Here is a 12,500-nt window from a genome sequence, read left to right on the forward strand (position 1 = left end):
CATATCAGGGGGGCATAAAACAAATCTGGGGATAAAAGGTATATCAGGGGGCTCAGTTGCATATCACTGGCATATAAGGAGTATAAGGCATATCAGGGGCACAGTGGCATATCAGGGGGCACAGTGGAATCTGGCATATAAGAGGTATAAGGCATATATGGGGGCAGAGTGGCAAGCTGGGGGTCAGATGTGCATAACTGGGGGCAGTTTGGTAAATAAAAAATTTAAACAAGGCTTTTTTCTCAGTTTTTATTAAATATGAAAAATAGTTAACATATGAATTAATATTTACTAATAACTTTGTATTAAAACCTAGTTTGAGAAACACCTTGTTTGGGTTCTTGTAGCTTTTATTATTATGTCAGTAAAATAAGAAGTTGAATAGAGAGAGGCCATTGCAATAAAGAGATGAAAGTGTAAATTGTACGTTTTTTATTGCAATTTTTCTTCAATTTAAAATAATGTATTTTTTTATCCGATTAATCGATTAATCGAAAAAATAATCGGCCAACTAATCGATTATTAAAATAATCGTTAGTTGCAGCCCTACTTCTGAGATTCTCCTCCCAGACTCTCAAACACTCCACTGATGGACAGGCCTCGAACCCGGTGACACAAGGATCCTTCACCTTCATCATCTATCACTACTGAACTCCATAAAACCCCCCAATGCCCCCTTTCTATACCCTCAGCCATGTGCTTTGCAGTTCGCCATCTGCTGGCCACTCCACTGGTACTGCAGTTACTGTAATCCCCCGAGGGCTGTTTTTCTGCTGTTTACCTCTGGAGTTAAACTTTGGCTCCTTTTTTTTTTTCCTTTTTTTCTGATTGATTAATGGCCCTTTACATATAAATATACATGTTATAGGATTAAATAAAGTGGGACAGTTAGATAGAAACCCAGGACCCGCAGACAGATCGGCCCCATTCGGCAACCCTTTGGTCGCCCGTTTCTCCTGCTGTAAAGACTCAAACCTTAATCAGTCGTTATATCTAACTTTTTGCCAACTTTTGCTGCCGTTTTCCCTGGACAGAAAGGGAGCGGAGCGTAAAGTGGGCAGAGTTACATAGCATTTTATTCTCCACCCCTTATGTCTTGCGGACACCTGTCCAAAAAAAGAACGAGACTGTCCCGGCAAATTCAGGAATGTTAGCAACTATGTAAATGTTGGCTAAATACTTTAGTATGAAAGGGTTATCCTTCTACGCAGTGTGTTAGAGAAATGTAACTATAAAAATAATATATGATTCAGCATTTATTGCTTCAAAATGAAAATGAAGAACATTTTTAAGGACAGAAAATCATTGCAGGCGCAGACGTCCATCTTGTTTCTCCTCCTCTGTTACTGGAGCCGCCCTCCGACCGTCTCCGGCTTCACAGAAGAACAACTGCAAAGGGTAACCGGCTACGTCCAAAGAACCTTCGGGTACGGTTTCATCTTCTTAGTTTTTTAAAGGTTGTCTCACTGGTTTAACTATACATTATACAGGGCTGGCTGTCTCTCTGACTTAACTATACATTATACAGGGCTGGCTGTCTCTCTGACTTAACTATACATTATACAGGGCTGTTTCTCTGACTTAACTATACATTACACAGAGCTGTCTCACTGACTTAACTATATATTATACAGGGCTGTCTCACTGACTTAACCATATATTATACAGGGCTGTCTCTCTGACTTAACTATATATTATACGGGGGCAGACTCGCTGATTTTACTATACATTATACAGGGCTGTCTCTCTGACTTAACTATACATTATACAGGGGCCGGTCACTGATTTAACTATACATTATACAGGGGCCGGTCACTGATTTAACTATACATTATACAGGGGCCGGTCACTGATTTAACTATGCAGTTAAGTTCACTCCAGCCCAATGTGCCGCGCTCAGAGAAAATGATATAGCCGCTGCTCTGAATGGTGAAAACATCCAAAACGTTAAGAATGCCATGAATTCCCAGTCAATATACAGCGGAAGACAGATGGTAATGGCCACCTACAAGGACCTGGGTAACAACAAAAGAGAACACTCCGAACATCGTCTTCTTTATCCACCTTCGAGGTCCAGCGTCTCACCAGCACAAGACCTCATGAACAGACAACCTGCTGCCGGATGTGTTTTATTTTATACGTTTAACTCCCCATGTAATGCGTATTGTACCAATCCCAATGGACGTTTTAATATCGTGGACAAGTTAAGTGTCTTTAGGACAAATAACAAGGCTTTCGTTTTCAATCAAGTATACCAAGAACAAAATATAAACTGCTGTCACGAAACTCGATTGAAGTCAGTTGATAAACAAATGCCCCGCTATCGCTGTACCAATAATTGCATTAAGTGCTTTAACAATAATAGATTTAATGCCCTCTGTTTAAGAGCGTAAGGATACATATTTCAGAATTATGCGTAGGATTTCTTCCACAGTATAGGTGCCATCGCTAAACAAGAATCCACTTTAAGTTCCACGACATTCCCAGAGTAGAAGATACCAGAATCCTCCTGGTCGCGGGAGCAGCGTCTTAACACTCCCCGCTCATTTCCCCCCTTTTTTAGAGAAATTGCCATAAAAACCACATCTTCGCCCAACGTGGGGCTCGAACCCACGACCCTGAGCTTAAGAGTCTCATGCTCTACCGACTGAGTTAGCCGGGCTGTGACCTTTCATGTACCCCACAAAATCGGGGCTACTATCACTTGTTGCACTCAGCAGTATCTCAGGAACTTTTAGAGAAATTGCCATAAAAACCACATATTCGCCCAACGTGGGGCTCGAACCCACGACCCTGAGGTTAAGAGTCTCACGCTCTACCGACTGAGCTAGCCGGGCTGCGATGTCAGCATGTAACCCACAGAATCGGGTCTACTATCACTTGTTGCACTCAGCGCTATCTTAGGAACGTTTAGAGAAATTGCCATAATAACCACATGTTTGCCCAACGTGGGGCCCGAACCCACAGCCCTGAGATTAAGAGTCTCATGCTCTACTGACTGGGCTAGCCAGGCTGCTATACCTGCATGTGTCCCACTGGTGGGCTTTCAGTGGACGATAAATAAGCATGAAATCTGCGTATGACACATGCCAAGCTCATAAGTAGTGCAATGGATGCTGTATGAATACATCCTAATTTGAAGCTGAACGCCTTTGGCTTTTTCATATTATCACTCTTATTGGTGTTGGGAGGAATACGGGCGTAGGCTATGAACTGCAATTTTTAAAGGTTGACATAAAAACTTTATCTTCGCCCAACGTGGGGCTCGAACCCACGACCCTGAGATTAAGAGTCTCATGCTCTACCGACTGGGCTAGCCGGGCTGTGATCCTTCATGTGCCCCACAAAATCGGGGCTACTATCACTTGTTGCACTCAGCAGTATCTCAGGAACTTTTAGAGGAATTGCCATAAAAACCACATCTTCGCCCAACGTGGGGCTCGAACCCATGATCCTAAGATTAAGAGTCTCATGCTCTACCGACTGAGCTAGCCGGGCTGTGATCTTGCAAGTTCCCCACAAAATCTGGGCTGCTATCACTTGTTGCACTCAGCAGTATCTCCGGAACTTTTAGAGAAATTGCCATAAAAACCACATCTTCGCCCAACGTGGGGCTCGAACCCACGACCCTGAGATTAAGAGTCTCATGCTCTACCGACTGAGCTAGCCGGGCTGTGACATTTGTGTAAACTCCACAGAATCGGGGCTACTATTACTTGTTGCACTCAGCGCTATCTTAGGAACGTTTAGAGAAATTGCCAGGACTCGAGATGGTCACCAGCTCCATTTGACATACAAGAAAGAAGTCAAAAGCTTTATCAAAGAAGGGAAAAATTTTTTGTCATATTATTTCCCCTAGGCTCTGTCATCTGAAGGTTTAAATTTAGGCCCACCAGCAAACATCAGAAAAAGCTGGCATGAAATCTGCCTATGACACCTGCCAAGCTCATACGTAGTGCAATGGATGCTGTATAAATACATCCTAATTTGAAGCTGAACGCCTTTGGCTTTCTCATATTATCACTCTTATTGGTGTTGGGAGGAATACCGGCGTAGGCTGTGAACTGCAATTTTCAAAGGTTGACATAAAAACTATATCTTCGCCCAACGTGGGGCTCGAACCCACGACCCTGAGATTAAGAATCTCATGCTCTGCCGACTGAGCTAGCCGGGCTGTGACCCTTCATGTATCCCACAAAATCGGGGCTACTATCACTTGTTGAACTCAGCGGTATCTCAGGAACTTTTTGAGAAATTGCCATAAAAACCACATCTTCGCCCAACGTGGGGCTCGAACCCACGATCCTGAGATTAAGAGTCTCATGCTCTACCGACTGAGCTAGCCGGGCTGTGACATTTGTGTAAACTCCACAGAATCGGGGCTACTATTACTTGTTGCACTCAGCGCTATCTTAGGAACGTTTAGAGAAATTGCCAGGACTCGAGATGGTCACCAGCTCCATTTGACATACAAGAAAGAAGTCAAAAGCTTTATCAAAGAAGGGAAAAATCTTTTGTCATATTATTTCCCCTAGGCTCTGTCATCTGAAGGTTTAAATTTAGGCCCACCAGCAAACATCAGAAAAAGCTGGCATGAAATCTGCCTATGACACCTGCCAAGCTCATACGTAGTGCAATGGATGCTGTATAAATACATCCTAATTTGAAGCTGAACGCCTTTGGCTTTCTCATATTATCACTCTTATTGGTGTTGGGAGGAATACCGGCGTAGGCTGTGAACTGCAATTTTCAAAGGTTGACATAAAAACTGTATCTTCGCCCAACGTGGGGCTCGAACCCACGACCCTAAGATTAAGAGTCTCATGCTCTACCGACTGAGCTAGCCGGGCTGTGATCCTTCATGTATCCCACAAAATCGGGGCTACTATCACTTGTTGCACTCAGCAGTATCTCAGGAACTTTTAGAGAAATTGCCATAAAAACCACATCTTCGCCCAACGTGGGGCTCGAACCCACGACCCTGAGATTAAGAGTCTCATGCTCTACCGACTGAGCTAGCCGGGCTACTATACCTGCTTGTACCCCACTGGTGGGCTTTTAGTGGACGATAAATAAGCATGAAATCTGCGTATGACACATGCCAAGCTCATAAGTAGCGCAATGGATGCTGTATGAATATATCCTAATTTGAAGATGAACGCCTTTAGCATTTTCATATTATCAGTCTTATTGGTGTTGGGTGGAAAACGGGCGTAGGCTGTGAACTGCGATTTTCAAAGGTTGACATAAAAACTATATCTTCGCCCAACGTGGGGCTCTAACCCACGACCCTGAGATTAAGAGTCTCATGCTCTACCGACTGAGCTAGCCGGGCTGTGATTCTTCAAGTACCCCACAAAATCGGGGCTACTATCACTTGTTGCACTCAGCAGTATGTCAGGAACTTTTATAGGAATTGCCATAAAAACCACATCTTCGCCCAACGTGGGGCTCGAACCCATGATCCTGAGATTAAGAGTCTTATGCTCTACCGACTGAGCTAGCCGGGCTACTATACCTGCATGTACCCACTCGTGGGCTTTTAGTGGACGATAAATAAGCATGAAATCTGCGTATGACACATGCCAAGCTCATAAGTAGCGCAATGGATGCTGTATGAATACATCCTAATTTGAAGATGAACGCCTTTAGCATTTTCATATTATCAGTCTTATTGGTGTTGGGAGGAACACGGGCGTAGGCTGTGAACTGCGATTTTCAAAGGTTGACATAAAAACTATATCTTCTCCCAACGTGGGGCTCTAATCGGGGCTACTATTACTTGTTGCACTCAGCGCTATCTTAGGAACGTTTAGAGAAATTGCCAGGACTCGAGATGGTCACCAGCTCCATTTGACATACAAGAAAGAAGTCAAAAGCTTTATCAAAGAAGGGAAAAATCTTTTGTCATATTATTTCCCCTAGGCTCTGTCATCTGAAGGTTTAAACTTAGGCCCACCAGCAAACATCAGAAAAAGCTGGCATGAAATCTGCCTATGACACCTGCCAAACTCATAAGTAGTGCAATGGATGCTGTATAAATACATCCTAATTTGAAGCTGAACGCCTTTGGCTTTCTCATATTATCACTCTTATTGGTGTTGGGAGGAATACCGGCGTAGGCTGTGAACTGCAATTTTCAAAGGTTGACATAAAAACTATATCTTCGCCCAACGTGGGGATCGAACCCACGACCCTGAGATTAAGAGTCTTATGCTCTACCGAATGAGCTAGCCGGGCTGTGATCCTTCATGTATCCCACAAAATCGGGGGTTACTATCACTTGTTGCACTCAGCAGTATCTCAGGAACTTTTAGAGGAATTGCCATAAAAACCACATCTTTGCCCAACGTGGGGCTCGAACCCACGACCCTGAGATTAAGTGTCTCATGCTCTACCGACTGAGCTAGCCGGGCTGTGATATTTGCATGTTACCCACAGAATCGGGGCTACTATCACTTGTTGCACTCAGCGCTATCTAAGGAACGTTTAGAGAAATTGCCATAAAAACCACATGTTTGCCCAACGTGGGGCCCGAACCCATAGCCCTGAAATTAAGAGTCTCATGCTCTACTGACTGGGCTAGCCAGGCTGCTACACCTGCATGTGCCCCACTGGTGGGCTTTTAGTGGACGATAAATAAGCATGAAATCTGCATATGACACATGCCAAGCTCATAAGTAGCGCAATGGATGCTGTATGAATACATCCTAATTTGAAGATGAACGCCTTTAGCATATTCATATTATCCGTCTTATTGGTGTTGGGAGGAATACGGGCGTAGGCTGTGAATTGCGATTTTCAAAGGTTGACATAAAAACTATATCTTCGCCCAACGTGGGGCTCGAACCCACGACCCTGAGATTAAGAGTCTCATGTTCTACTGACTGAGATAGCTGGGCTGTGATCCTGCATGTTCCCCACAAAATCGGGGCTACTATCACTTGTTGCACTCAGCAGTATCTCAGGAACTTTTAGAGAAATTGCTATAAAAACCACGTCTTCGCCCAACGTGGGGCTCGAACCCACGACCCTGAGATTAAGAGTCTCATGCTCTACCGACTGAGCTAGCCGGGCTGTGATCTTGCATGTTCCCCACAAAATCGGGGCTACTATCACTTGTTGCACTCAGCAGAATCTCAGGAACTTTTAGAGAAATTGCCATAAAAACCACATCTTCACCCAACGTGGGGCTCGAACCCACGACCCTGAGATTAAGAGTCTCATGCTCTACCGACTGAGCTAGCCGGGCTGTGACATTTGCGTAAACTCCACAGAATCGGGGCTACTATCACTTGTTGCACTCAGCGCTATTTTAGGAACGTTTAGAGAAATTGCCAGGACTCGAGATGGTCACCAGCTCCATTTGACATAGAAGAAAGAAGTCAAAAGCTTTATCAAAGAAGGGAAAAATCTTTTGTCATATTATTTCCCCTAGGCTCTGTCATCTGAAGGTTTAAGCTTAGGCCCACCAGCAAACATCAGAAAAAGCTGGCATGAAATCTGCCTATGACACCTGCCAAGTTCATAAGTAGTGCAATGGATGCTGTATGAACACATCCTAATTTGAAGCTGAACGCCTTTGGCTTTTTCATATTATCACTCTTATTGGTGTTGGGAGGAATACCGGCGTAGGCTGTGAACTGCAATTTTCAAAGGTTGACATAAAAACTATATCTTCCCCCAACGTGGGGCTCGAGCGCACGACCCTGAGATTAAGAGTCTCATGCTCTACCAACTGAGCTAGCCGGGCTGTGATCTTTCAAGTGCCCCACAAAATCGGGGCTACTATCACTTGTTGCACTCAGCAGTATCTCAGGAACTTTTAGAGGAATTGCCATAAAAACCACATCTTCGCCCAACGTGGGGCTCGAACCCACGACCCTGAGATTAAGAGTCTCATGCGCTACCGACTGAGCTAGCCGGGCTGTGATATCTGCATGTTACCCACAGAATCGGGGCTCAGCGCTATCTTAGGAACGTTTAGAGAAATTGCCATAAAAACCACATGTTTGCCCAACGTGGGGCCCGAACCCACAGCCCAGAGATTAAGAGTCTCATGCTCTACTGACTGGGCTAGCCAGGCTGCTATACCTGCATGTGCCCCACTGGTGGGCTTTTAGTGGACGATAAATAAGCATGAAATCTGCGTATGACACATGCCAAGCTCATAAGTAGTGCAATGGATGCTGTATGAATACATCCTAATTTGAAGCTGGACGCCTTTGGCTTTTTCATATTATCACTCTTATTGGTGTTGGGAGGAATACGGGCGTAGGCTATGAACTGCAATTTTTAAAGGTTGACATAAAAACTATATCTTCACCCAACGTGTGGCTTGAACCCACGACCCTGAGACTAAGAGTCTCAAGCTCTACCGACTGAGCTAGCCGGGCTGTGATACTTCATGTCCCCCACAAAATCAGGGCTACTATCACTTGTTGCACTCAGCAGTATCTCAGGAACTTTTAGAGAAATTGCCATAAAAACCACATATTCGCCCAACGTGGGACTCGAACCCACGACCCTGAGATTAAAAGTATCATGCTCTACCGACTGAGCTAGCCGGGTTACCATACCTTCATGTACCCCACTGGTGGGCTTTTAGTGGACGATAAATAAGCATGAAATCTGCATATGACACATGCCAAGCTCATAAGTAGCGCAATGGATGCTGTATGAATACATCCTAATTTGAAGATGAACGCCTTTAGCATTTTCATATTATCACTCTTATTGGTGTTGGGAGGAATACGGGCGTAGGCTGTGAACTGCGATTTTCAAAGGTTGACATAAAAACTATATCTTCGCCCAACGAGGGGCTCGAGCCCACGACCCTGAGATTAAGAGTCTCATGTTCTACCGACTGAGATAGCTGGGCTGTGGTCTTGCATGTTCCCCACAAAATCGGGGCTACTATCACTTGTTGCACTCAGCAGTAACTCAGGAACTTTTAGAGAAATTGCCATAAAAACCATGTCTTCGCCCAACGTGGGGCTCGAACCCACGACCCTGAGATTAAGAGCCTCATGCTCTACCGACTGAGCTAGCCGGGCTGTGGTCTTGCGTGTTCCCCACAAAATCGGGGCTACTATCACTTGTTGCACTCAGCAGTATCTCAGGAACTTTTAGAGAAATTGCCATAAAAACCACATCTTCGCCCAACGTGGGGCTCGAACCCACGACCCTGAGATTAAGAGTCTCATGCTCTACCGACTGAGCTAACTGGGCTGTGACATTTGTGCAAACCCCACAGAATCGGGGCTACTATCACTTGTTGCACTGCTAGATGTCATTTTTACATAGGGTTAATAACTTCTGTTATTGATGATATTGCATGAAAACAGCATTCTCCCCTCGGACAAATAGCTTTACAGAAAGCAGAGTGGCGCAGCGGAAGCGTGCTGGGCCCATAACCCAGAGGTCGATGGATCGAAACCATCTTCTGCTAGATGTCATTTTTACATAGGGTTAATAACTTCTGTCATTGATGATATTGCATTAAAACAGCATTCTCCCCTCGGACATACCATCATACGAAAAGCAGAGTGGCGCAGAGGAAGCGTTCTGGGCCCGTAACCCAGAGGTCGATGGATCAAAACCATCTTCTGCTAATTTTGTTTTTATAATGTCACTTTTCTGTTTAAGCACAACTGGCGTTGCATAAGATTAATTGGCACGTAGGGTTAACAACTTGTGTCATTTATGATATTGTATGAAAACGGCATTCTCCCCTTGCCAGCCACTATTTTGGTAACGGCTGCCCGAATTATTAACAACATGTAGTATTGTAGACGTGGCCTAAGTTAAAAAACAAAAAATTAATAATAATAATCTAAGCATTCCAAAATTGGCACTATGCCAAGAATTTTTTCCTGTGTTTTTTCATGGAAGGTTTGGCATGCTTTGTCTGGAAAATAACTTTCCACAAGTGGAATAAGACGATTTAGCTTAATGTTGGAAAGCTTTAAGGATTTTGCATTTCTGTCTTTCAATGTAATCATTAGCTCATTGGTGTTGCAAAGACAGGAATGGAAGTTTACAGGAAAAAATCCCACTCGTCCCTGGGTGGGCTTGAACCACCAACCTTTCGGTTAACAGCCGAACGCGCTAACCGATTGCGCCACAGAGACAACCACTTGTGACTGTTTTCAGAGAAGCAGTGAGGATTATGACTTTAAACCTTCAGCATTCCAGAGGGCTTAGTGACCATAGCAGAAGAATTGACAGTTGTTTCTCAACTGTTTATACATTATTTCATGATGGTGAGAACTTGTACTCCTAAATTGTCTTTACGAATCTTGAAGAAGAGATTTGGGAAAAAAAGTCAGATATTCATGGTTTTTTATCATTTGGGAGGAAAGTGGCAAAAAGTTGGCACTTTCGAAGCTTGAAGAAGAGATTTGGAGAAAAAAAAGTCAGGAATTAATGTGTTTTATCATTTGTGAAGAAAGCACCAAGAAAAGCAGAGTGGCGCAGCGGAAGCGTGCTTGGCCCATAACCCAGAGGTCGATAGATCGAAACCATCTTCTGCTAGATGTCATTTTTACATAGGGTTAATAACTTCTGTCATTGATGATATTGCATGAAAACAGCATTCTCCCCTCGGACAAACAGCTTTACAGAAAGCAGAGTGGTGCAGCGGAAGCGTGCTGGGCCCATAACCCAGAGGTCGATGGATCGAAACCATCTTCTGCTAGATGTCATTTTTACATAGGGTTAATAACTTCTGTCATTGATGATATTGCATGAAAACAGCATTCTCCCCTCGGACAAACAGCTTTATAGAAAGCAGAGTTGCGCAGCGGAAGCGTGCTGGGCCCCTTAACACAGAGGTCGATGGATCGAAACCATCCTCTGCTAGATGTCATTTTTACATAGGGTTAATAACTTCTGTCATTGATGATATTGCATGAAAACAGCATTCTCCCCTCAGACAAACAGCTTTACAGGAAGCAGAGTTGCGCAGCGGAAGCGTGCTGGGCTCCTTAACACAGAGGTCGATGGATCGAAACCATCCTCTGCTAGATGTCATTTTTACATAGGGTTAATAACTTCTGTCATTGATGATATTGCATGAAAACAGCATTCTCCCCTCGGACAAACAGCTTTACAGAAAGCAGAGTGGCGCAGCGGAAGCGTGCTGGGCCCATAACCCAGAGGTCGATGGATCGAAACCATCCTCTGCTAGATGTCATTTTTACATAGGGTTAATAACTTCTGGCATTGATGATATTGCATTAAAACAGCATTCTCCCCTCGGACAATCCACTATAAGAAAAGCAGAGTGGCGCAGCGGAAGCGTGCTGGGCCCGTAACCCAGAGGTCGATGGATCGAAACCATCCTCTGCTAATTTTGTTTTTATAATGTCACTTTTCTGTTTAAGCACAACTGGCGTTGCATAAGATTAATTGGCACGTAGGGTTAACAACTTGTGTCATTTATGATATTGTATGAAAACGGCATTCTCCCCTTGCCAGCCACTATTTTGGTAACGGCTGCCCGAATTATTAACAACATGTAGTATTGTAGACGTGGCCTAAGTTAAAAAACAAAAAAATAATAATAATAATCTAAGCATTCCAAAATTGGCACTATGCCAAGAAGTTTTTCATGTGTTTTTTCATGGAAGGATTGGCATGCTTTGTCTGGAAAATAACTTTCCACAAGTGGAATAAGAAGATTTAGCTTAATGTTGGAAAGCTTTAAGGATTTTGCATTTCTGTCTTTCAATGTAATCATTAGCTCATTGGTGTTGCAAACACAGGAATGAAAGTTTTCAGGAAAACATCCCACTCGTCCCTGGGTGGGCTTGAACCACCAACCTTTCGGTTAACAGCCGAACGCGCGAACTGATTGCGCCACAGAGACAACCACTTGTGACTGTCTTCAGAGAAGCAGTGAGGATTATGACTTTAAACCTTCAGCATTCCAGAGGGCTTAGTGACCATAGCAGAAGAATTGACAGTTGTATCTCAACTGTTTATACATTATTTCATGATGGTGAGAACTTGAACTCCTAAATTGTCTTTACGAATCTTGAAGAAGAGATTTGGAAAAAAAAGTCAGATATTCATGGTTTTTTATCATTTGGGAAGAAAGTGGCAAAAAGTTGGCCCTTTCGAAGCTTGAAGAAGAGATTTGGAGAAAAAAAAGTCAGGAATTAATGTGTTTTATCATTTGTGAAGAAAGCACCATGAAAAGCAGAGTGGCGCAGCGGACGCGTGCTGGGCCCATAACCCAGAGGTCGATGGATCGAAACCATCCTCTGCTAGATGTCATTTTTACATAGGGTTAATAACTTCTGTCATTGATGATATTGCATTAAAACAGCATTCCCCCCTCGGGCAAACAGCTTTACAGAAAGCAGAGTGGCGCAGCGGAAGCGTGCTGGGCCCATAACCCAGAGGTCGATGGATCGAAACCATCCTCTGCTAATTTTGTTTTTATAATGTCACTTTTCTGTTTAAGCACAACTGGCGTTGCATAAGATTAATTG

General features: G+C 43.9%; 1 protein-coding gene and 10 non-coding genes across 11 annotated transcripts in view; 2 read left to right on the forward strand and 9 right to left on the reverse strand.

Moving 5' to 3' along the window:
* The window catches only part of LOC128482812 (uncharacterized), a 379,467-nt gene that overhangs the window by 7,996 nt on the left and 358,971 nt on the right, over positions 1-12,500 (forward strand). The window contains exon 2 of the mRNA XM_053458734.1: positions 1,312-1,427. Coding sequence (XP_053314709.1) covers positions 1,312-1,427 — 116 coding nt within the window. The remainder of the gene's footprint in view (positions 1-1,311; positions 1,428-12,500) is intronic.
* On the reverse strand, positions 3,601-3,673 carry TRNAK-CUU (transfer RNA lysine (anticodon CUU)). Its single transcript has one exon. It is a non-coding gene; the product is annotated as a tRNA-Lys (tRNA).
* Positions 4,277-4,349, reverse strand: TRNAK-CUU (transfer RNA lysine (anticodon CUU)). The gene has a single exon. It is a non-coding gene; the product is annotated as a tRNA-Lys (tRNA).
* On the reverse strand, positions 4,778-4,850 carry TRNAK-CUU (transfer RNA lysine (anticodon CUU)). Its single transcript has one exon. It is a non-coding gene; the product is annotated as a tRNA-Lys (tRNA).
* TRNAK-CUU (transfer RNA lysine (anticodon CUU)) lies at positions 4,953-5,025 on the reverse strand. Its single transcript has one exon. It is a non-coding gene; the product is annotated as a tRNA-Lys (tRNA).
* TRNAK-CUU (transfer RNA lysine (anticodon CUU)) lies at positions 7,005-7,077 on the reverse strand. Its single transcript has one exon. It is a non-coding gene; the product is annotated as a tRNA-Lys (tRNA).
* On the reverse strand, positions 7,180-7,252 carry TRNAK-CUU (transfer RNA lysine (anticodon CUU)). Its single transcript has one exon. It is a non-coding gene; the product is annotated as a tRNA-Lys (tRNA).
* Positions 8,984-9,056, reverse strand: TRNAK-CUU (transfer RNA lysine (anticodon CUU)). The gene has a single exon. It is a non-coding gene; the product is annotated as a tRNA-Lys (tRNA).
* TRNAK-CUU (transfer RNA lysine (anticodon CUU)) lies at positions 9,159-9,231 on the reverse strand. Its single transcript has one exon. It is a non-coding gene; the product is annotated as a tRNA-Lys (tRNA).
* TRNAN-GUU (transfer RNA asparagine (anticodon GUU)) lies at positions 10,060-10,133 on the reverse strand. Its single transcript has one exon. It is a non-coding gene; the product is annotated as a tRNA-Asn (tRNA).
* On the forward strand, positions 11,282-11,353 carry TRNAT-CGU (transfer RNA threonine (anticodon CGU)). Its single transcript has one exon. It is a non-coding gene; the product is annotated as a tRNA-Thr (tRNA).

The sequence above is a fragment of the Spea bombifrons genome, chromosome 3 (genome assembly GCF_027358695.1).
Source record: "Spea bombifrons isolate aSpeBom1 chromosome 3, aSpeBom1.2.pri, whole genome shotgun sequence".
Lineage (NCBI taxonomy): Eukaryota > Metazoa > Chordata > Amphibia > Anura > Pelobatidae > Spea > Spea bombifrons.